This window comes from Tachypleus tridentatus, chromosome 13 (assembly GCF_004210375.1).
Source record: "Tachypleus tridentatus isolate NWPU-2018 chromosome 13, ASM421037v1, whole genome shotgun sequence".
NCBI classification, from domain to species: domain Eukaryota; kingdom Metazoa; phylum Arthropoda; class Merostomata; order Xiphosura; family Limulidae; genus Tachypleus; species Tachypleus tridentatus.
In genome coordinates, this window is record NC_134837.1 from 102,921,111 (window position 1) to 102,945,461 (window position 24,351).

A 24,351-nucleotide genomic window follows, 5' to 3' on the forward strand; every position below is an offset into this window, starting at 1 on the left:
CCTTAACAGTGCAGATTCCTGTAAATAAAGGAAGGTGTGAGAAGAAGACCAATGAAAGTCAATCTTCCAAGAAATGGAATACCAGCCATAGACTGTAAACACAGTGAGTGAAAACCCTCATGATACTAATGAATAGAGATGCTGACACTATGATGAAGAGGAAAGCAAGCAATTGAAAGACTTGAAGCTGATTGATGGAATGTAGAAAAAAACAAGGAGGGTAGGTAAAAAGGGATATATAGTAAGGTGTACAACACATTGATCATGGCCAACTGCAGACTAAGAGAAAATAACCACAGACTAGGTCAGAGGGAGAAGAAAAGGAGGTGAAAAGTGAGGAGAGAGACTATGGTGGAGAAATGAAAAATAAGTCTGAGTAGAAAATACAGATAACAGCAGGAGACTAAGAGATGGATACCCTGTACAAAGTTGGACAAGATATGGCAGTCACTGACAAGAAGAGAAGACCACTGAAGGGACCTAATACGTGGAATGAGAAGCTCAAGGTTGCCTATATTTCTGTAAAAAAACCAAGAAAAAAAACACCCACACAGTAGGAGAATGAGACATAAGCAAAAGTCTGATGGCTCTTTCCATGACTTGAAACCTGATAGGCATTGGTTGAGTGCAACTTAAATGAGTATTGAAAATCACACTCAGATGGATAAGATTTGCACTGATGACAAAATTGGTTTCTCCAGTCTGATAAGTAAGACCACTTTTGTGGCTTCTGAAAGAAAAATCTGAATGGTGTTGTTCTGGTAGTTGACAAGAGTTGACTGGATGGAGTTAGTCATCCATGTAATGACATGTGTAGAGTCCCAAGCAATGCAGGTGATGAGAAAAGGCTCAATCAACTCTGCAGAAAACATAAAATGCTGACGAAAGACCAAAATGTACAGTCCTGAACTACAGCACCTGATCCTTGTGCACAAACATCAGAAACTTCATGTAAAATTCTGCTACAGGAATATGGAAATAAGCATTGGTAACACCCAACTTGGTCATCCAGAGCTCTGGTGTAAAGTGCCATTGTAGGTTGAGAAACAATTCTATTTTAAAGTGAGAAGGATCTAAAAATTGGTTCAGTTGGGATAGCTCGATGACTGAACACTAATCTCCTTTCTTCTTGGGTACCACAAATAATTAACGGGAATAACATCAGGAAGATACTGCACTTTTATGAATTGGGAAGTTCTACTCACTGTGGATCAGTTATAATTGGAAAAGCAACAGATTGAACAGACAATGATAGAGGTGATGTAAATTGAGTGAGCAGCCCTGAAGCCAGAACATGGAGTAACCAAGGGTCCCTGCTGAAAGAACTTCAGATGTTCAGGAAGTGCTGTAATCATGCTTCTACTGCTCCCCTGCCCATGAAATAGTTACTGATGCTATTGCATTGGTTTGATGAGCTGAAGGTCCTTGAGCATGGACAGACCCTATTATGGGAACCAAAAGAGGGGTCAGGAAAAACTATGAGCCAATACTCCCAAATTATTACTATAAAGACAAGAACCAATGATGATAAAAAAAATGTAAATAGGCTGGGTCAATTCTGGATTCTAATATCTCCGGAACTGGAGAAAATAGCATGGTATGGAGAAAAAGAACTTCCTGTAACTCACTGAGGAAAGAAGATGGTAAATTAATACATCTTTACACAATAAATCCCAACAATAAACCATAAAAAGAACTGAAAAAGAAAATCTAACTAAGCAGGAATGTTTACAGAATTCAGACAAAAGTTAGGTTGAAGATAAATACTTTAGGACAGTTATGATAATAAAACAAATCTAAGAAAACTGTTCTCTGTTTAAAATGATCAAATATTTTAAACTATGGACTCAACAGGTCCAAAAGGGGTCTATTGAAAACTTAAGTATACCTCCTTCTGGCAGTGATTAGCCAAAGTATACTGGTCTGATAAATATGGGAGGCAAGGTATAGCTGTCCTATCTTGTAACTGAGCAGTAAATTTCTCAGCATGAAGAGCAATATCAAAAGAAGGATAAAAACCAAGTAGTCACTTGCTACCCTTTCTGGTAACAAGGAAGAAGTCAAATGTAATGAAAGAGACCCCCAAAACCTCATAAACCCATGTTATCAACTGAAGAAAAGAGGCTGGAAGTGACTGATCAAAATAACCCTCTCTTGAGGGAGACCTGGTAAAAGTAGGAGCCAGAAAAAACAAGTATCAATTTTTGCTAGCCACATCTGAGTGATTTGCAAAACCCACTTTACAACACACTGAAGAGACATCCTCACTCTGCATGTATGTTTCCATCTCACAATAGATCACATCATAGCAGCTTTGACCGAGAATAATCCCTAACTGTTGACAAACACAAGATAGAAATGGAAGAGGAGAGGTCTTGTTGACTTCTGTAGTAGAAATATTAAGTTGGGAATTCATACCTGTTATGTGTTTTTGTTAAGTAATTTATAAAAATAAAAGAAAGATAATCATAGAAATGCCAACCGTGCTCAAATTCACAATCTAAATAATGAATAATCAAAACAATCCTGTTAATAGAAACATGTTCTTTCTGCTTTGTTGAGAAAAATTCATTTCATTTTTTGAATGAGGTACTTATATACAGTACCAAACTAGGGAACACATTGAAGTTGGTGGAAAATTTTGCAAATCAGAGTTTTCCTAGTGTTTAAGTGTGGTATAAAAGACTGGAGCAAGTGTTTTCAATGCTTAGGTGGGCAAAGAGTGGAAACTCTGGAAATTGTAACATAACTATATTGCCAGTAGAGATAAGTATGTTTTGGAATGTAGTTATGAGTAAAAGTGCAAAATGCTGAGCTACTATGCATGAGAGGAGCATTTTTGTTGCATAAACCAGTATAATTTACATTAAGCATGTGATTGTTGGCAAGAGGCTTGTAACATGAAAATTTCATAGGCAGATGCAAAAGGAAAATAGCATTTCTATATGTGTAGCCGAGTTATCTTATCAGGTAGCTTATTTGTTTGTTTGTTTTGAATTTTGCACAAAGCTACTCAAGGGCTATCTGCATTAGCCATCCATAATTTAGCAGTGTAAGACTAGAGAAAAGGCAACTAGTCATCACCACCCACCACCAACTCTTGGGCTACTCTTTTACCAATGAATAGTAGGATATACTGTCACATAATGCCTCCACAGCTGAAAGGGCATGTTTGGTGTGCAATTGGAATTTGAACCAGTGACTCTCAAATTACAAGTCAAATGCCTTAACCCACCTGGCCATGCCGGGCCTTTCAGATAGCATTTATACAGTATGAAGCATTTTAAAGACTTTTCAAAAACTTTACAGAAAATTCAAAAATTATTTCACATATGCAAGAAATATATACTCTTCAAAACAAGAAACGCAAAAGGGATATTTTTGTTATTTTAAAGAGAAATATATGTATTAATGTTACAAGCTCAGAGTATGTGATGTTACACGTGTTAAGGCACTGATTGTCAGACCAAAATGACAATAAAAGTTGTGGACTTTGAAAACGGAGGAAAACATTGGATTTTTCGCCAAAACGCATTCATGTCCAATACATTTGTTTGAGAGATCTGCATGTTCTGCACATGCAACATGTGCAAAATCCCTACAAAAGTGATGGGTTCTCAGTTTCCATAGCTCAGTCTTAAGCCGCCGACATGCAATACAGTTACGCCAAGACTGACAGAAGCACAACTCAACAACGGCATTGGTTGCATGGAAGCAGGCAAATCTCGATCAGATGTTGCCAGAGCTGTGAATGTCCAGGTAAGCACCATCACAAGGCTATGGAATCGTCACCAACAACATGGATCAACTCGTGACCGTCCATGATCTGGCAGACCTCGTGTGACCACGCCCACACAAGATCGCTACATCCGGTTACGTCACCTTCGGGATAGGACCACCACTGCAACATCTACTGCCTCAACCATACCAGGACTGCGTAGGATTTCCAATCAGACCGTACGCAACCGTCTACGAGATTCTTAGGCCCCATGTGCAACCCATCATGGTGAACATCAACGACGTTTTTCAACATGACAACGCCCGTCCTCACACAGCCTGACTCACCACTGTCTTTCTGAGCCACCACAACATCAACGTTCTTCCCTGGCTCTCCAGATCACCAGATTTAAATCTCATCGAACATCTTTGGGACGAGTTGGACTGATGTCTGTGACAGCGACAACCTTAACCGCAAACTCTACCTCAGCTTGTAGCAGCTTTGCAGGCTGAGTGGACAGCCATTCCACAGGATGTGATTTGTGATTTCATCGCTTCCATGGGCAGGAGATGCCAAGCAGTTATTGATGCTCATGGGGGGCATACTCATTATTGACGTTGAGTGACGTTAAACTTCAACTAGTGAGCGTGGACTTCGCCTTTGCAGACTTTGGATGTTCAGCAGTGAATGTGCAAAGTTTCGCATGTCATACAGAACTACCTGGAATAAACTTGTTAACAATCTGTCTCAAATTTTGCCTTTTGTGTTTCTTTTTTTTGAAGAGTTTATAATAAAATTCATATTTAAAGATACAGTTGTAGGGTAAATATATTTTACATAGAAACGTTGTTGATGATTCCTTAATTAGTAAGGTTATTGAGAAAAAAACCTTAAAATATTCCTTATTTGAAGATTTTAAAAAGTACTCAGTTTCAAAAACTAACTTTTATATGATAAATGTAGCATTTTATCCTAGGAACATATTAATATGATTATAAATTACAGACTATCATTACTTCAAAACACAGTTTATGTTTAACTTTACACTACCAAAATTATTAAAACAGAATGCTCCAGGTAGTAACAAATTTTGAACTCCAGGTGCAATACTACATAAAGTTTACAAAGATCAGCAGCTATAACATACAGATGGAGTCAAGATGCCATGAGAAAAAATGAATGGTCACTGATTTAATACTAAAAGAATGTCCAAGACACTTCAGTTCCCCTACTAGTAATAAAATTTGATGGGTAGTTTGTTGAAAAAAGGGGAGATAAGTGAAATACCCAGCCTGCCTACCCATATTAATAACTCCTTTAGTCAACACAAATTTTGAAACTAAGAAACAACAAATTCTGTTTACTTTAAATGGGTGAGTTGTGTAGTAGCATCATGTTCTTTTAGTGTATGAATGTTAGTGGTGGTGGGGGACTCTCAAGTAGTTTAGATTTAATTCACTGATAACACTGGACAACAACAATTTTGCTACTGGAGAAAACTCAACTAATTTGAGATAATTTGATGGTGCTAATTTCAAAAATCTAGCCAGAATTTATCCATCTCAATATTTTATCAGTTTTATGTGAAATACCATACAATCAACTCAGTACTATAGGTTTATGCTGCAAATTTAGTATTTTACTTGGACAGTTTAAATGTAAAAGCATATATTTTTGATAACTTGATATACTAACTGTAGTGCAGTGGTGTAAAATTCCAAATATATTGTTCATATATGCCATTGGTTCTTGATATAACTGTAGCAAGTTGAAACAATTATGCTTTATTCCTACACTTACTTCCTCCATGCATGAGTCATGAAACCATCGTATTCAGTTTGCAAAAAAACTTGAGAATCAACATAAAAGCAGCTTAGATCAAGCATTTTACACTCAATTGGTCACTTTGCCTCATTCAGTTTAAAACAAATTTCAATCTTTTTCCTTGCATCATACTTGCAATATAATCAATACTGCAAAACTTTATTTTTGAAAATCTTTAAAGCTCTAATTCTGTAAACATAAATTATTTTACAGTTTTTAGAAAATCATTTAAAATACTAGCTGCCTTCAGTTCAAGTAGTTTGAAAGTGCAAAAATCACCCAAACAGTTTTTACCACATTTGTGTAAAATATACTACAGTTTCACAGAGGAAATATATTACACAAGGTATCTCACTACCACTATTATGGGTGTAAAACTGGTGACTAATGAAACACTGTGTTTCATAATATGTTATACAGTCTGAGAATCTTGCTTGACACATTAGCTGAATAAGAGAGCATGACATCATTTGCAGTTCCATGACATGGCATGAGCCCAAAGTTCATCTGATAGTTATTTTTGCACAACTAATGTTTCTGAACATTTAAACAAAACTAAACAATACATTAAACATCCAGATATTGCATCTGCAATGAATCCAGTATTTTTTTGCAGATGGTCTTACAGAGTCATATCCACCAGCAATTTGATAAAAAGAAGAGTTATACTATGAAAAAACAATGAACCACCTACATCCTGTGGCACTTCAATATTAACTGCCTCATCTGATTACACAAGTGAAGCTAAATTACCTTATTTGTGACTTGTTTTTAACAAAGCACTAGGGTAAACTTCTTGGCTCTTGTTTATAACAATGAAATTTATCAGCTCCAGGAACAAGAGTTACAATTTAATGAAGTGTTCCTGGATGAATGCCGATTCACTAATGGAAGAATTAAGTACTGAACATCATCCACAAGAATAGAGACTTCTTATTGACTTGTCTGAAACTAGTCAAAAAACTGTACTTTTGCTCATTGGGAACACTAAGCCATTAATTCTTGTTTCTCATTCTGTGAACATTAAATAAACTTATCAAAGTATGCAGATTATCTATGATCATCATAGGTGGAACATAAGAAGTGATCTAAAAGTTATTGCATTCCTGCTGCCATTGCAGAGAGGGTATACCAAACACTCTTGCTTTCAGTCTCTCTTGGACAGTCAGGATGAAAAAAAAAAAATTCAGAATGAAGGAATAGCCAGTGAGACAGAATTACATACCAGGAAAACAGAATATTAACCTAAAAATGTGTTTCTTAACTTAAAGCTATGGGCACAAGCTTACTGAAATGATTCAATAGCTAAGAATGTATTTTATTAATCCCATTATCTAGTATTCAATGCTATGTATAAACACTAATCCCCATAGTCTTTAAAACAGCAAGGGATCATTTTCATCCTTATCTCTGATGTAAAATAATGTAGAAAATGATTAAATTAATTCCCATATCATTTTCATTTTTGTGCCTCTGATTTGAATGCATAAAATAAGAACACAATTCTCCAGAAAACTAACACAGTATTAGAAACTTTAAAAATTAATTCATAACTTAGTTAAAAAAAACAAACTACATAATAAATGACACTATAATGAATGAAAACCCACTCTTCAAATTGTCTTTTCCCCTCTTCATCATCATCAGACATTATACCATCTTCACTAATACTTTCATCATTGTTATCAATGCTCCAATAATACTCATGGTCATCCTTATTGTACTCAACCCACTTTCTTTTCAAGTTTTGATTTTCCACTTCATCATTTTCTTGGGGATTAACTTGGTCTAGTCCCTCCACTACATTGTCTTCTTCTACTTGAGAAAGATCCTATATATTACAAATTAACATATTTCAATTTTCATCATCATCTCTTTGATGTAAAATAATGTAAAAAAATGATTAAATTAATTCCCATATCATTTTGATTTGTTAGGATTAAATCTTCAGAATAAAACTTCATGTTTTACAAAAAAAATCTTCTAGCCAACAATCAGAAACAAAAATGCATGGAAATTTACGTTTTGCATTGTATTCTCTGATTTTCAATAAATAATTATTGAACAAACTGTCTACTTGCAGTCTAGCTTATTGTTATATTCATTATGTCACACTTACACAAGCACTGTTTTAACTGCTCTTCAGGACATACTAGTTTCTATATATTAAAATAAGTGTATCAAGAAAGAAACATTTTTCCTATTTCTCAGTTATAATTTGTCTAATACATTCAAATGCTAACATACATGTATTTTCAAAGTGTGAAATATCAAATATACTAGCAAAATCAATCTCCCTAAAAGAAACTTTGGATTGTGAATTTTTGATTAAATACACACTTTCAGCTGAGAAGTTGCTCTTCATTTAGGAAAAGACCAATCACAAGTATAAATCTGGAAATTGCACAATTGCTTACATTCTAAACCTTAATTTACAGCCAAGAAACAAATTATCTTTGGTGGAAATAAAACTGCAATACAATGCTAAAACCCTTTGTATTATCTTACTGAGGCTTCACTCTTTTTTTTTTTAAATTGTGAGGCAGTTTTAGTTCAATTAGTTTATAACAAATGTTATTTAATCCTACTAAAAATATACTTATTCTTGATTTCACTGGGAGAAAGAATTAACCCATTTTTAAAGATAAACAAACATCAACTCCTTTTCTCAAAAACTGTAAGTTTTTTCAAAATATTTAACATCAGTACAAACTAAATACGTAACTCTCAGAAATTTATGAGAGAAAAATAAAGAAAAAACAGCAAACAAACTAAGTTCCATAAAAATTAAAACATTTCTGCAGTTTTACTGATTTCAAGAATCAAAGCTAGAGGAATAAAAACAGTCAGACCCACTATGTAGAAAAGATAGTTATAATAAATATACAAAATTGCAAATTTTAATTAACAAACAACTTAGAAACTAAACTTTAAAAACTATTTCAGATATTCAAATATCTCTGTGTGGTATCATGGTCTATTCCTGAGCTGATATACATACAAGGTAAGCAGGTAAATTTAGTAAAGTGTTTTACACTTTGGATCTAAGAATATATACATATATATAAACAAGACAAAAGGAAAGCTTCTCCTCATACTAACTAATGTTCAGTTATTTTCATATGAATGATTGAGAAATATGAAAACAATTTTAGTCTCACACTGACTCGCATCTTAAAAATTACTGATTTACAAAACATAAGAAAATTTTTTTCACATTTAAAATTAAAGAATACAAGTGCATTCTCTCAAACCTTTTTCGTTTTGATATGAGCAAGCTGAAAAAGTTCATGATCCTCCTGTTGTATTGGTTCATCATTTTTTATTACCATCTGTAAGTTCATCTTGTCACGTAACTTCCGTCTCTCCTTGAGAATTTTCTTCTTTTTCCTCTTCAATTCTTGAACCTCTTCTATTTTGGATTTTTCAATCTGTTTATCTATCTCATTCTCCTCTTCTTCTTCCTCATCTTTAACTTCCTCCTCCCCTCTCTGTAACACATATAAACAGTTTTAAAGGATTACAATCACATTTAACTTGTTTCACTGATATTCTCTACAGGTTACGTGTGCAAAAGTAAAATACCGATAGAAAGTGTTTCCTAGTTACGACTCTCTCTTTGGTCTGTTTTCATTCATGGATCATCGTAAACGTAGTTCCAGAAATTAATCAATCTAGATTAAAAAAGAACACATGATGAATGTTTTTGAGTTTCTTTTTACTCTCAACATATTAACTCCCTCTCTACACAATAAAAAAAAAAAACTGTATCAAATACTTTCTCCTTTTAATACATTCCTACCCTCCAATTAATAAAAAAGATACACTAGCATGCATTTAGACTATGATGACTGTAGGTAAACTATATTTTTCAATCCAAAACATACCAACAAAAATTAAATGTTTTTCTTAGAAAATACTAGTTAACTGGAAATATCAAAACGTTCATAACATGATAATTCATTACATTTAAAACTTAATAACATTCTCCAGTTTCATTTATTGTTCTTGCTGAATAACTACAAAATGTACTTACAGATCTTTTTTAATTTCCTTCTTTTCTTGGGTTTCAAGGTACTGCTTAATTTTTTTTCTCCATACTAAAATAGCTCTGAAAAAAGAAAACAAAATTATAGCTTACACTGTGCTAATAAGTAGACTGAGCAACACTGAGGAAATACATTAAAACAATATTAACTTTAAAATAGTTGTTTATTTAATGCAAAGCTACATAATGGACAATTTGCATTTTATCCACTATGGGGAATCAAACCCTAGGTTTTTAGCATTGTAAACCTGTGAACCTACCACTGACTCAACAGGTTGTAACTTTAAAAGTACTAAAAACTTTCACATGGTTTAGAAGAAACCTAAAAAAAAGTAAAAATATCAGTCCATATAATAATCATCAATTTGCTGTATCAGTATGACATCCATATGAATAAGGAAAGCAGAAACTAAAAGTTACTTTTATATCAACAGAAATTAATTTTAAACTTATAATTATATTGCATTAGTGCATTGCACAGGTTTACCTCATGAAGTATGCTCAGTTAGAAATAAAAAACTTAATAGGCATTTCACTATTTATTTCCTTATGTTTAAAAGAGACCCATTTGTTCAGTCATAACCTCAGAACTTTCTTTATAAAACAGAAAAACCACACAAAATAAGTGGTAAAACCAAGCAACAAAATATATTACACACATTATATATGACATTACTTAACCCATACAAGATAGACACATTTCTCACATATTATTTTATCAGTTTTTAGACAAATTAGATTGTGAAATCCATATATAAATGTAACTCATGCAACATTTTCTTAGTTTTACTTTTGTTGTGATAAAATATGACTTTCTAATAAAAAGACAATTTCTTACTTCAATTCTTTTGGTCCCAACACTTTTATGTCCTTGCAACATTCTTTGATTTCATCTGTTGTTAAAGGATGGTTAACAATCACTGGACTGTCCAAAACTATCTACATAATTATAAAAATGAGAACTGACAAATTTTTATTACCTATCATTACAGTAAAAACACAAATCCATTCTTTAATGGTTAATGAAGTTCACACATGTATTTATATTACAGTATTGACAGCTAGAATAAAAAAAAACTTTCAAGATTATAAAATAAAAGTTATAATCATGTTACACATAAAGCAAATAATGTATTTTTTTGACTGATAAAAATACAGCCATATATTAAAACACAACAAACAATACATTATTGCTCTTATTCATACTTTCAAAAGCTTTGCAGATAAAAGAAATATATATATGTATATACATGTGAGCATCTGCAGTTTAAACTTTGCATACACATAATCAAGCACACAAAATAACTTTCTATTTTTAAACATTTTCATGTCAACATAAGGTTATAAGTTCTTGTCTCTTCACAATTTGCTTTGATATGGCTATGATAAGCACCTGATTTCTTGTTTTTTTTGAAATGCATGACAAGAAAACTAGTAAACATTTTGAAATGTTGAATGATAAAATACTACAACCAAAATATTCTGTTTAAAATGGAAGCTTTATCATAGACCATTTTTATGAGCTGCAATAGCATAGACTACAGGCAGTCTCTTATCTAATTGAAAATAATACATTACAGTGAATAACAGTGTAACAAAAATACATATGTATATAAAAGTTAGTGGTCTTAGAGATTCATATATTAATGTATAACATTTAGCAAAATACTGTAATATTTGTATATGATTTTTAAATTTTGTTGTTGGACAGTATTCCATTTAAACAGGTGTGCATTTAGCAGTATACTACTTTAGTTTTATTAACAGTTTTTGTGCTTTATTAAAATACACTTATTCTACTATTAATTTTTCTGCATACATAAACTATATTTATATATAATAAAACATTATTTTAATTGATTTAAAACTCTTTCATATGTAAAAGAAGTTAACTCTTCTATGTTATCATAAAAGATTCTCACAGGGATTGTAAATCTGAATGCCAAAACCCAAGGGGTCCTTAGAATATATTCCTTATTTGATAACAATCAGCCCAGCAATTTTTCAGCTATATACAGACATAGAAGCCTCTGTAAGTGACATAGGGAAGTCAATTTTAATAGTGACCCACCTTTGTAATTTCCTGATGAAACATGCCAAGTTTGGTAACAACTGATTCACTGGTTCCCCAACTGTATGCAGATATACCCACAGATATTTTGGCAAGAAATGGTTTGAAATAAATGTATGCTATAACATTATTCATGTTTTATAATTTTTGTGCACAAGACCTGGCCAACCTCCTAACTCAATAACCTTTTGGTGTTTATTCTTTTGCTTGCTATATGATAATTTCATAATTTTTTATTTGCAAAAGGTGTGGATGGTTTTCCACCCCACCTGAGCAGTGAAAGGGTTAATGGTCTTTTGTAGGCACCCTACGTAGGTATACAATGTATTGACTTAGCCAATAATTGAAAACAATCATGCAAGATCCATATTTTTCAAACACACTAAATCCCAAATTTTTCAACATTCAGATTAATAGCTTTTCTTCTATTCTCATGCTTTTGACATATTAAAGAATATGTTGAACTATTACAGCATGTACTTAACCCTTTCCAGTCTGTTATCATGGATTTTTATATGGGTTAGGTGATGACATCAACTTCCCTCCTAAAATTATAACTGAAATGTAGATTCCAAGTTTTCTTTGAATGAAAGTTTTCAATGTTTGTTTTGGATGAAGTAATTTTGAAAAAAACTTATGCTGGCCTTAATTTTTGCTCTCTGTTATTATTACCGAGATGGTGGATTTCTTTAAATTTTCCACTTGTACAGATGCAACTTGTCAATGCACAAAATAAAACCAGGAAACTTTAAACATTGCATAAGTGTTTGCTAATTTGTAGCTCAGACAGTTTAATCCTTTCAGCACAGGCTCAATTCATGAGACTAACCTCATAATTATTTTGTGCTTGTTAGTTTCTATGCTATTACTTTTACATTAATAACTACGTTCACAAAATTTGTCAGATTATCATTATAATAATGTTTTCATATGCAAAATATCAATTTTCTTTTTATTAAGTCTTAAGGTTTGTTAAGAAATGTTTTTCTCATGTTGTTTTTTTTATTTTCACATGTTACCTATTCAACATGTAAAGCAAATTTTTTTAAGACTAAAAATACTTTTATGCATTAGAAAATTTTCAAATTTCACATGTAAAATCCTTATAATGTCAAGATAGTTCTATAAAACGTTTTTTAAGAAAAACTTTGTATTTTATGTTATATTCACTTACAGATCTCTGTATGGGTTCAGTCAAGTTAACTGATCTTATAACCACTATATAAAATTAGGAAACAAATAAATTATGCCTTTATAGTTTCAGAATGACTACAGATTTTAAAACAAAAATGAACATTTAGACTAAATAGCTTAAATCACATAATGTTATACATTTATATAGATTTATTTTTTTTACTATACTGACCTTTCAGCCATGTCATGCACTTGAGTTACAGTATTTAATAATATAAAACTGACCTTTAGTTTTTACAAAGTGACCTTTCTTAGCTGTGTTTTATTTGATTAGTATTTGGTACAATAGTCATTTCATTTATTATAAATTGCATATGTATATAGATTATTACTGTTTATAGACAAGTTCTTAAACTTGTTGTTCTTAAAACATAGAACAGTAAAGAGAAATAAAGCAAATAATTATCTCTTCTAGTTATGAGCTTTGTCCTTGGTTGCTGCTTGTCATAGCTTGCTGAATCTTAAGAAATTTTGCACATGGCAGACTTTTTTTTGGAGGAGGTATATATACATTTGAATAATCAAAAAAATCATAAATTACTTCATCAATACCACAGAATTACATTATAATTTTACAAGTTTAATGACCAAGCTCTATTTGTATCTAATAAGATACAAAAATCTCAAACAGGCTAAAGACTTAACTCACCAGCACAAAGGTTTGTTTTGAGAGAAAGAGAGAATGCATTTATATTCGAATATGGCTGAGAAAATTAAGTGGACATTCTGAGTTTTTGATTAATTATTCAAAAGCATATATGGAAGTAAATGTATATAAGGGACCATTTTCAAAAATGAAAAGGGGTGAGATGAGGCCACTGTGTTTTATTCACTAAATATAATGATAGCTTAGTAAATAAAAAAAGATAGTGTTTTTTTTCTTTTATAGCTTGTCAATGTGGGTAATTTGAGTTCCCAATTCTTACAAAACTAGACGTTGTATTTTGACATCACATACATATAATATGAACCAATACTGCATTTAACACATACCACATGACAAACAAAAATTGATGTTTAAGTGTGTTAAACATTAACTTTTAAATTATGAAATTAAATAATGTATAGTACAAAAATTAGAATTATAATATACAGTTTGATACCAAATATAAAGAGCTAAATTCATAAAATAGTAGTTCAATAAAATTTTGAATGCAAGTCAACAAATGTGATGATGTGACCTTTGATCTGTGATGCATTGCGATGGGGTTAAAACCAGTACAATTATGAAACTGGTAATGCCTAGAAGTGAAAAGTCAAACTTTCACCCTGTTTTTAATACAAGTTTCAATATAAAATCATAAATATATTATCTGAAACCTGGGATTATTTTCCTTATTGCAAATTATCTGCTGAAGACTTCTTTTCAATCCTTGTATGGATACACTAGTTCGGAAAGTTGTGAATGTTCTATGTCTCAAGACACATCAAGGCAACATGCTAGTGTTTCATCTTTTAAGTTACAATGGCTTTCTATTAATTGTGTGGTACACAAAGACAATATATTAACTGAATTTGTTTCCCTCCAGGTTTATTGATTTCACTGAAGTAAATACTTTAACTGTTAATTTGTTGTGCAGGAAAACCCTAATTTTTGTCATGTGAAACAATAGCTTCATTACTTAGTTTGAAGCTCTCATGAAGTTAGATATATAACAGTCATCTTTTATAAAAATAAAAATATATTTTTTATACATCAGTATAAAAAAAGTACGTTTTCTGTATATGATATATACATTCTTTGGATAGTATTTCTTCATTTGTTTCAACAAATTGGCTTAGCACTCAAGTCATTAGGCATACTAAAGTATATGTATGAAAACTTGGTTGCAGTGGATAATGTGTAAGAGCATCTAAGTAGCTGTTTTATGTATTAGTTTCTATTGTATTACAAGTGATAGACTGACCAAAAAAATCAAATTTCTATTTTAAAATTCTCATAGATAAACTGTTTGAAGCATTTATGGTTCAAATATGGAAGCACATTTTATGTGTTATTAATTTTTATTAATGCAAGGGCAGAGGTGGCTTATACATCTCTGCCATTGTATTGGAAATCATTAAATAGGTTAAAAGAAACTTACAGCTTGTGATAAATACATTTTTTTTTACCTTATAATAAAAACATTATAAAGCCAAGTAGATACCTCATTAAACTTGCTAAGCAGTTCCACATGATTATTACTCTTGATGAATTCCAACCCAGGTAACTGATGGTAAAGTGTGTAATCTCCTTCAGGATACCCTTCAGCCTTCTTCTTATTTTTTTTGACAATTTGAAGCAAGTTTTGTTTTGTGACTGGTTCTACATCAACATCTTTAAACAAATATGCTGGATCAAGGAATTTGGAATCAATCTTGTCTGGAGCAGTGTATTTCTGGCAAACAACAAAGATTTCTGCTGATTCATGACGTGATGCCTGTGGTTTGGTTGCATGGACCTAAGGATGAAATTTAATCTTATTTTTTTCACAGCATCTAACCAAAAAAGAAATTAAAAATTACAAATTCCAATTAGAAATAGAAATAGCAAGGAAGAAAACCAAGAACTTCTCTCAGAAAACTTATGTTAGTGTATGTTTATATACACTATAGGTGATTTATAGACTAAAAGATGCTATAATTAAATGTCTTTATATATTTAAATTTTTTATTGGACAATATCTGTTAAACATTCAATGGACTACTACATGGAGTCTTGTGGAGGACAACATTTCAGTCACTATACTGAAGTCTTCATCATTTCAATGAATGCCTCAGTACATTGGCTAAAATGTCATCCATCACAAGACTCCAAGCAGGAGTCCAAAGAAGACATAACATTGCATGTAGTACTACTTACTTTATGAAATAATTTTTTTTTAAATATCTTTTTGAATGCAAAAACATTTGTGCACCAAGTTAACAATCTGTATCACTTATGTAAATAACTAAACATTTTTGTTGAAACTAAACAACAACAAAAAAAAACTGACTACCTGGCCTCTACTTTGTTCATTTACAGTGCAGACATTTGTAAATTGTACATTATTATTGCAAGAAAGAACAATTCTTAAATATTTTGCTACCACATGAAAAATCTCCTTTCTTTTTATAAGTTACTTAAGCAGTTAAATATAGTGGCACAAATATTAAGAAAACCTATGATTCTAACAGAACATTATACAATTTACTTTAACCCTTTCTCAACAGGCTTGGTATAATATATGAGTTCACCTACACATTTGCACACAGTAAGTATTTGCACTGTCTAACTTTTGATATAGCATGTATATTTTCACAAACTTTGATACATTTTTGTAAAAATTCCAAGTTTTTTTAACACAAAAAAATAAGATTTTGTAATGAAATATTCTTACCAAAGATTTGTTTATGAAAATAGAATCTGTTTTGTTACTAGTCTGAATGCAAAGTGATTTTATGATATAATTAAGAAAACTATTCTTCATCCCAAAAATCTTAAACATTATCTGCATAATGTCTAAAACCTCCTAAATACATTTCAAGTATTTGTTTTCAGTAAGACTATATTTTATGTGATTTTCTATACTCTAACCATGTGGGGTGTCTGTTACTTGACCAATCTCATAACCATCATAAAAAAAAAGGAAATAAATACAAATTATGATTTTTTGGTGCAAGAATGACTACATATCATAACATAAAAATACAAATGTTTAGTCTAAGAAGTTTAAGCCTCATAATGCAATATATACATAATTTTATTATATTGACCTTCCAGTCATGCCTAACTAACATTACATAACTTGCATTGACACAGTACAGTACACATGTACTCATGTTACATATCCAATAATATAAAACTGACCATTATTCTTTCCTGTTTTGACTGCGTTTCAGTGGACCAGTATTTTGCAACATACAGTCACATTTGAATTATAAGTATATACATTATTAATATTTAGAAATAAATTATTAAACTTATTTTCCTTAAAATACAGAACATTAAATCTAGAAGTAAAGGAAACAGTTATCTATTCTTGTTACAACCTTTGAACTCAGTTGCTGCTGGACATAAGCTGCTATGCATTTTAAAATTTTGCATGTGGGGGATATCAAAGAAAATTTTTTTAGGTTTTTATATATACAGTTGAATAACCAAAATCTTAAATAACCACACTGACACAATAGAATTGTACTATAATTTATTAAGCTTAGTAACTAAGATGTATTTAGACTTTAAAAAATATGAAACTTCAAGCAGACTAAAGACACAACCTATCTTCGTGAAGTCTTGGCTTGAAAGAACATGGTAGCCATTTCACAGATTAAAATGGCTGAGAAAACCACTCTGGGAACATTCTAAGCTATTGATTGGTTGTTCACATATCATATATTGTAGTAAGAGTATATAAGGAACTGTTTCAAAAAAAATGGAAAGGGTTGAATGGGGCCAGTATATTCGATTCAGCACATTAGCCAATATAGAAAAATAAAAAGATATGAGGTTCTTATTTTATATTATAGTTTGTCAATATCAGTAAACTGAGTTCCTAATTTGTATGAAAATTAGACTTAGTATTTTAACACCACTACAATCTACTTTTAAACAGTGCTGCATTCAAAATATCATGTGATTCACTAAACTCTATATTTAGGTGTGTTCTTTTAATATTCACTTTTAAAGTAATAAATTAAATAATATACAATATAAAGATTTGAATTATAATCTACAATTTGATTTCAAATTTACTGACATAATTTCCTAAAAGTTGAATAAAATTTTGAATGCAAGTCAGTAAACATGATGATCCAAAGGCTGTGTCATCATGTTTGTTGACTTGCATTCAAAATTATATTCAACTACTATTTTGTGAAATTATGTCAGTAAGTTTGAAATTAAATTGTAGATAATTCATATTTTCATATTGTATATTAGTTAATTTCTTAATTTCAAAGTGAATATTAATAGTATTACTAGCAATATAAAAAAACATTTTAAAAAACATCATGCATTTACCTTCTTGAACAACTTTTTGAACACCCACAATAGGGCATGGTAATCTTTTGAACGAAAAACCTTAGTCACAAACCAGCCACCTGGCAACAAAAACTCTGTAGCTAGCTTCAAAGCCTGGAGTGTTAGTTGAGCTACATCATGCAAAAAATAAATGTTCAAAATTAATTTAAAACATTTTGTCCTTTTTTTTCCTTATACACACAAGACAAAAAAAAAAAAAAAAATTTAAAAAAAAATGCATTTTTAATTTAGCATAAAATGTTCCATTTTAACAAGTTTCACTGCAGTCCTAAGCCATGTTCACTGGTTATTTGTTTATACTGAGATAATTCTTAATCTGAGTAAAGAAACTCATTAACCCTAAAAATTAATAAGTTCTTAAAACAACTAGTTGACTGAAATGGTCACTTCTATGGGTTTCATGTAACAACATACAATACATTATATACCATTTTTTATTATAGTTTTGTCAAGTTAAATATGTATTATACATTGAAGTTTTTCTGTACATCATTGTTAAAAAAGAGCTTCTAGTACAGATTATGTTAAGGTTACCAAGGTTTAAACTGCACAAGAAAAAAAACATCTTACACACATCTGAATCAAGATTAAAGCAGTTTTCCTAGGCTGATTTAAGAAAACATAACTACATGTGTATAAACTGCAGAGTTTTAACTTGCATATCCATGTTACCAATTTACTGAAAAGAGAAAAAAGTCATTCATAATGTGTCAGCTCCACCCACATAAGCATTTTGTTATTCAACAGTAAACCTTTTTTGTGACTTTAAAAGCACAGTGCTTTGCAAAAGTATTCACTCCACACCAATAATATCACAATTTGATGAAATACGAATAATGTAAAGAATTTTTTAAAATTAATTTGCTTTATAAATTGAAATTTGCTGATTGCATACATATTTAACCCCTTAAGTCAGTATTTGGTAAAAGTATCTTTGGCAGTAAATGCTGCTGAGTTTTTTTGATACACATTTACACAATTTAATCAGACTGTGCAATGTTTGCCCATTCTTCCTGCAAAATTGCTCCACTCCTGAGAAGTTTATTGGATATTGTTGATGAATTATAATTTTTAAGTCTCACCATTGTCCAGGATATTGACTTTTTTCTTTAGAAACCACTCCAGTGTGGCTTTGGGCTTATGCTTTGGGTCATGGTCCTGTTGAAATATGAATTTTCAACCCAGTTTTATATTTCTGGCTGAGTGAAGCAGGTTTACCTCTAGGATTTTCCTACATTTTACATCTTCAATCTTCCACTCAATCCTAACAAACTTCTCAATCCCTGCTAATGAGAAGCACCTCCATAACATGATGCTGCTATCACAAAGCTTGACAGTCAGGATGGTGTTAATTGGGTGGTGTCCTGTGTTGGGATTTTGCCAGTCTTACCACTTTGGATATAAACTAAAAAACTGAATGTGTACCTTGTCTGACCACACAACCTTTTGCCTCACATCTGCAGTATCATTTACATGCTTTGTTATAGATTCTATGCCAGATTTAAGATTCTTCTTCTTCAGTAATAGCTTCTTTCTTGTTACTCACCCTCACAAAGACCAGGATATTGTTGATTTATGAGCACTGCTTCAAATCTTTCAAAGTAATTGTTGACTTCCCAGTGGCATTCTTAATGAATTTGTTTTTCTTGCTGCTTTGTTTGGAAGAGTAGCCTAATATGGGTAGTGACTGGTGGTATGGAGCACATTTCACTCCTTAATGATGCACTTTACCTCGCTCAAAGGGATAATGAGCAACTTTGAGATTTTCTTATAACATTCTCTGATCTGTGCTTCTCTACCACTTTGTCTCTGACTTGTTCGGAAAGTTCCTTGGTTTTCATATCACTATGTAAGTTGTGATTTGAACAGATGCATTTACTCTAAAGTCAAGCTAAACCACTTTGAATACACACATACAGAGACACTTAAACTAATTTTGTTACCTTTAGAACTAATCTTTTGCAACTGATTCATGGGTGCCATAATAAAGGGATTAAACACTTTTGTAATTGAGAATATTCTAATTTTCTTTGAAAATCTAAATTAGTAACATAATATCAGCATTTTTTATCTTTCTGAATATAAAGTCCCAGTTGAAACTTTCATGATTACAAACTCAGATGGCAACTAAATGTGGGAACTTTGCAGCAGGTGGGTGGGATGAATACTTTTGCAAAATACTGTAGGTGCAAGTTTATGAGATTGGTGACACACTATCCTTGGATGGGATGCCAGCAGAGGAGTTGCTAAGTGCTTACAAAATTTAAGGCTTAAGTCCATAGTTGTTGGAAGTTTTGATCTTAAAGTATGATATTGATCATAGGTTTCTATTCTAATTTTTCAAGACACAAAATGGGGACTGACACTGTCAAGTAAAAATGGGACACAGGCTTTGATGTACCAATGCCAAGTGACACATCTAGATGTAAGTATACTGCAAGTTAACCACCAGCTACCAACTTATATCCATCATACAGTTGAGTAAACTGAAGCAACTGGAGTAGAATTTATTATTCAATGAAACAATCATGTCCCACACAAACATTCACATACAACCTTTCAATTAGAAAGAAAATTCTAATCAATAGGTCACACTGTTTCAGTAATTAAATACACTACTATTTAATAGACACAACATATTACAGTGATACTTTTCACACATAAAATTAAGAAGTTGTTAACTGAATTAGTTATTACTCACTAAATTTACTTGAATGCATTTTATAATCGAAGCATAAAGAATTTCTATCAAAAAAATAACAAAATGACATCTTAAGGTTTTTTTTTAATTTGTGAAGTTGGATGTATTTTTAACTACATGTAATGGTAAACTTTTGTTGGTAAACAGAAATACAAAACTATTTTTAATTAAGCACTTTTCCTACTGACAATGCTCATAATAACAAGATTTACATTATTAAATAGACAAATCTTTCAGAATTGAACTTCTACAATGACAGAACAAAAATAATTTAATTAACAGTTCTGTTCACAAAATGACCAAAAAATAATTGTAATACAAAATACATACATGACAAAATATGACCATTCATACAAAACCTTTGTCAAATATTTGACTTAAATAATCTGATTTTACATTGAATATGTTGAAAGAATAAAAAGTTCAAGAGTATATGACTTTAAAATAACAACATACCTTGGGCATATGCATCATGTACCCAACTCTTTCCAACATTAGGGGCTCCATCATGTAACACCACATCTGCCTTCCACGTTTTTAGTTCTTTATTTAAAGCCTATAAAATATTCAAAGTTTTTAGCTTTTGCTAGGTCAGAATATGAAAGAAAGTAAACTTATATTGTAAATAATGGTAAAGAACACCTGAACAACTTTATTATAAATGCATTAGAGTCCTAACAAATTTTGTTTTTATTATAATTATGTTGATTGCCTTGTTCGCGAGTCATTACTATAATTTTTGAAACATTTACAAGGATGTACCGACTACAAGTTTTAAGTTCGTTTGATTACATTAGGGATACAGTTAATGAAAATAATGGTTTGAAAGAACCTATGCATTAAAGTTTTCCTCCATTCCTGAACACAAATCCATAGGAAACCTTAAGCCATTTAAATAAGCAAAAGGAGATATCAATAACCAAACTTGCTTGTTTGTTTGTTTTTGTTTTGAATTTCACACAAAGCTACTTGAGGGCTATCTGTGCTAGCTGTCTCTAATTTAGCAGTGTAAGACTAGAGGGAAGGCAGCTAGTCATCACAACCCACCGCCAACTCTTGGGCTACTCTTTTACCAACAAATAGTGGGATTGACCTTAACATTATAATGCCCCCACGGCTGAAAAGGCGAGCATGTTTGGTGCAACCAGGATTCGAACCCGCGACCCCCGGATTATGAGTCAAATGCCTTAACACGCTTAGCCATGCCGGGCCGCCAAACTTGCTGCAACTAAAATCAAAAACAAAAATGCATGCTGAGCTACTTTTGGTCCCTTCAGTAATTAATTGAAAAATATTTTTTGTTGAAACTGGATATTACAGAGTTAAAATAATATAATTGCTTTCAAATTCTATTTCTTTGTATATGTAAACACAGATTAGGTATAGATTTGTGTACTTACTTGTCGACACCTTTCAGTTGTTATATCTTCTTGTAAAGTTATAACCTTTCCTAATGGTCTTATGGGCACCAAATCTACCCCTGATTATAATAATAATAAAATAAATATATTTTACTATAACTAAGTAAAAACAGGTCAATTTTAGTTGTTTTCATGTAAATAATATTGATACTCAAAGATTTATAAAAATTAGATGCATTAGAGAAAGTCAAAAACATACACACAGAAAATTCCAAAAAAATACTAGAAATTAACAAATTGAGAACCAGTTTGAAAAATAATTTAAATTCTTTGAAAAAACTATTGTTTACAATTCCTAAACTTTGAAATATCTTACATGATAGATATATTTAATTAACACTGTACAGTAAATTAACATTAATGACAATCAAAGTAGTCATATTTGTAGAATTTTAAAGTGGAACAATTCAAATAGGTTCTAAGTTTTCTTTAATATACTCTTCAAAAAAAGAAACGTAAAAGGCAAAATATGAGACAAAGTGTTAACAAGTTTATTCCGGGTAGTTCTGTATGACATGTGTGAAATTTTGCACATTCACTGCTGAACATCCAAAGGCGAAGTCCACGTTCACTAGGTGAAGTATGCTCCCTGTGAGCATCAATAACTGCTTCGCATCTCCTGCCCATGGAAGCGATGAGATGACGAATCACATCCTGTGGAATGGCTGTCCACTCAGCCTGCAAAGCTGTTGCAAGCCGTCGGTCCAACTCATCCCAAAGATGTTCGATGGGGTTTAAATCTGGTGATCTGGAGGGCCAGGGAAGAACATTGATGTTGTGCTGGCTCAGAAAGACAGTGGTGAGTCAGGCTGTGTGAGGATGGGAGTTGTCATGTTGAAAAACGTCGTTGACATTCACCATGATGGGTTGCACATGGGGCCTAAGAATCTTGTAGACGGTTGCGTACAGTCTAATCGGAAATCCTACACAGCCCTGGTATGGTTGAGGCAGTATACGTCGCAGTGGTGGTCCTATCCCGAAGGTGACGTAACCGGATGTTGCGATCTTGTGCGGGCGTGGTCACACGAGGTCTGCCAAATTGTGGACGATCACGAGTTGATCCATGTTGTTGGTGACGATTCCATAGCCTTATGATGGTGCTTGGGTGGACATTCACAGCTCTGGCAACATCTGATCAAAATTCTCCTGCTTCCAAGCGACCAATGGCGTTGTTGCGTTGTGTTTCAGTCAGTCTTGGCGTAAGTGTATTGCGTGTTGGTGGCTTAACACTGAGCTATGGAAACTGAGAACCCGTCACTTTTATAAGGATTTTGCACATGTTGCACTTGCAGAACATGCAGATCTCTCAAACAAATTTATTGGACACGCATGCCTTTTGGCAAAAAATCCAATGTTTTCCTCCGTTTTCAAAGTGCACAACTTGTATTGTCATATTGGTCTGAAAATCAGTGCCTTAACACGTGTAACATCACATACTCTGAGCTTGTAACGTTATTACATATATTTCTCTTTAAAATAACAAAAATATCCCTTTTGCGTTTCTTGTCTTGAAGAGTATATTTAATATTAGAAATACAGATGTATTATACTTGCCAATGACTAAGCTAGAAACAGGCATATACTTCTCTGCCACTTGCAGCCAACCTCCAGGAGCAGCACACAAATCGACCAATACTCGAGACTTCTGTAGGAACTCATACTTTCTGTTCAACTGGATCAACTTAAATGCAGCACGAGAACGATATCCTAAAAGATAAAATATATATATATATATATATTTATATATAAAATATAAATGAAATTATTATACTTAATGAAACAATAGCAGTAAAAACTTCATAAAGCAATAATATAGTTGACAATGTAACTTTTTCTCTCCTCACCAGAATTCTGGTAACAAAGAAATCTGAAGACCAGACTCTATTATTTGATTTCTCACAATGTTAACTTAGGTTCAGAGAATCATCCAATATTATTAACCTTCAACAAGGGCAAACTGAAAAAATATGAAAAAGCAATCATGTTACTGACAATAAAAACTATATGTGGGCTAAGGGGTGTCTAATCAGGTGAATAGGGCAGTCAAGGGGCCTCTAGATGTCTCTCAAATGTTACAATTTGAATATAAGGGATTCAATTTTTCTTAAATTTTCAGTTTCCTGAAATTTTTTTAGAAAGATATAAAATGCTGATATTATGTTAGTAAGTGAGATTTTCAAAGAAAATATTCTCATTTGGTTTTGGCACCCATGAATCAGTTCAGGCACAAAACTCATAATGAGTGAAACTATAAAACCTGGTTTAACTTAACAATAAGAAGTGGATCAAATAACAGACTGAATGAGCTTTAACCTTCTTCCTGCATGAAATTTATACTTTCATGGATGAGAGAATAATTATTTTATGTTAAA

At 31.9% G+C, this 24,351-nt stretch overlaps 1 protein-coding gene across 1 annotated transcript in view; it reads right to left on the reverse strand.

Annotated features, from left to right (window-relative positions):
* Positions 1–24,351, reverse strand: part of LOC143240649 (pre-rRNA 2'-O-ribose RNA methyltransferase FTSJ3) — a 51,213-nt gene that overhangs the window by 25,574 nt on the left and 1,288 nt on the right. The window contains exons 2-10 of the mRNA XM_076483418.1: positions 23,534–23,686; positions 21,959–22,038; positions 21,015–21,114; positions 17,837–17,967; positions 15,003–15,296; positions 10,429–10,529; positions 9,579–9,653; positions 8,797–9,031; positions 7,153–7,373 (exon numbers count right to left, since the gene is read on the reverse strand). Coding sequence (XP_076339533.1) covers positions 7,153–7,373; positions 8,797–9,031; positions 9,579–9,653; positions 10,429–10,529; positions 15,003–15,296; positions 17,837–17,967; positions 21,015–21,114; positions 21,959–22,038; positions 23,534–23,686 — 1,390 coding nt within the window. The remainder of the gene's footprint in view (positions 1–7,152; positions 7,374–8,796; positions 9,032–9,578; positions 9,654–10,428; positions 10,530–15,002; positions 15,297–17,836; positions 17,968–21,014; positions 21,115–21,958; positions 22,039–23,533; positions 23,687–24,351) is intronic.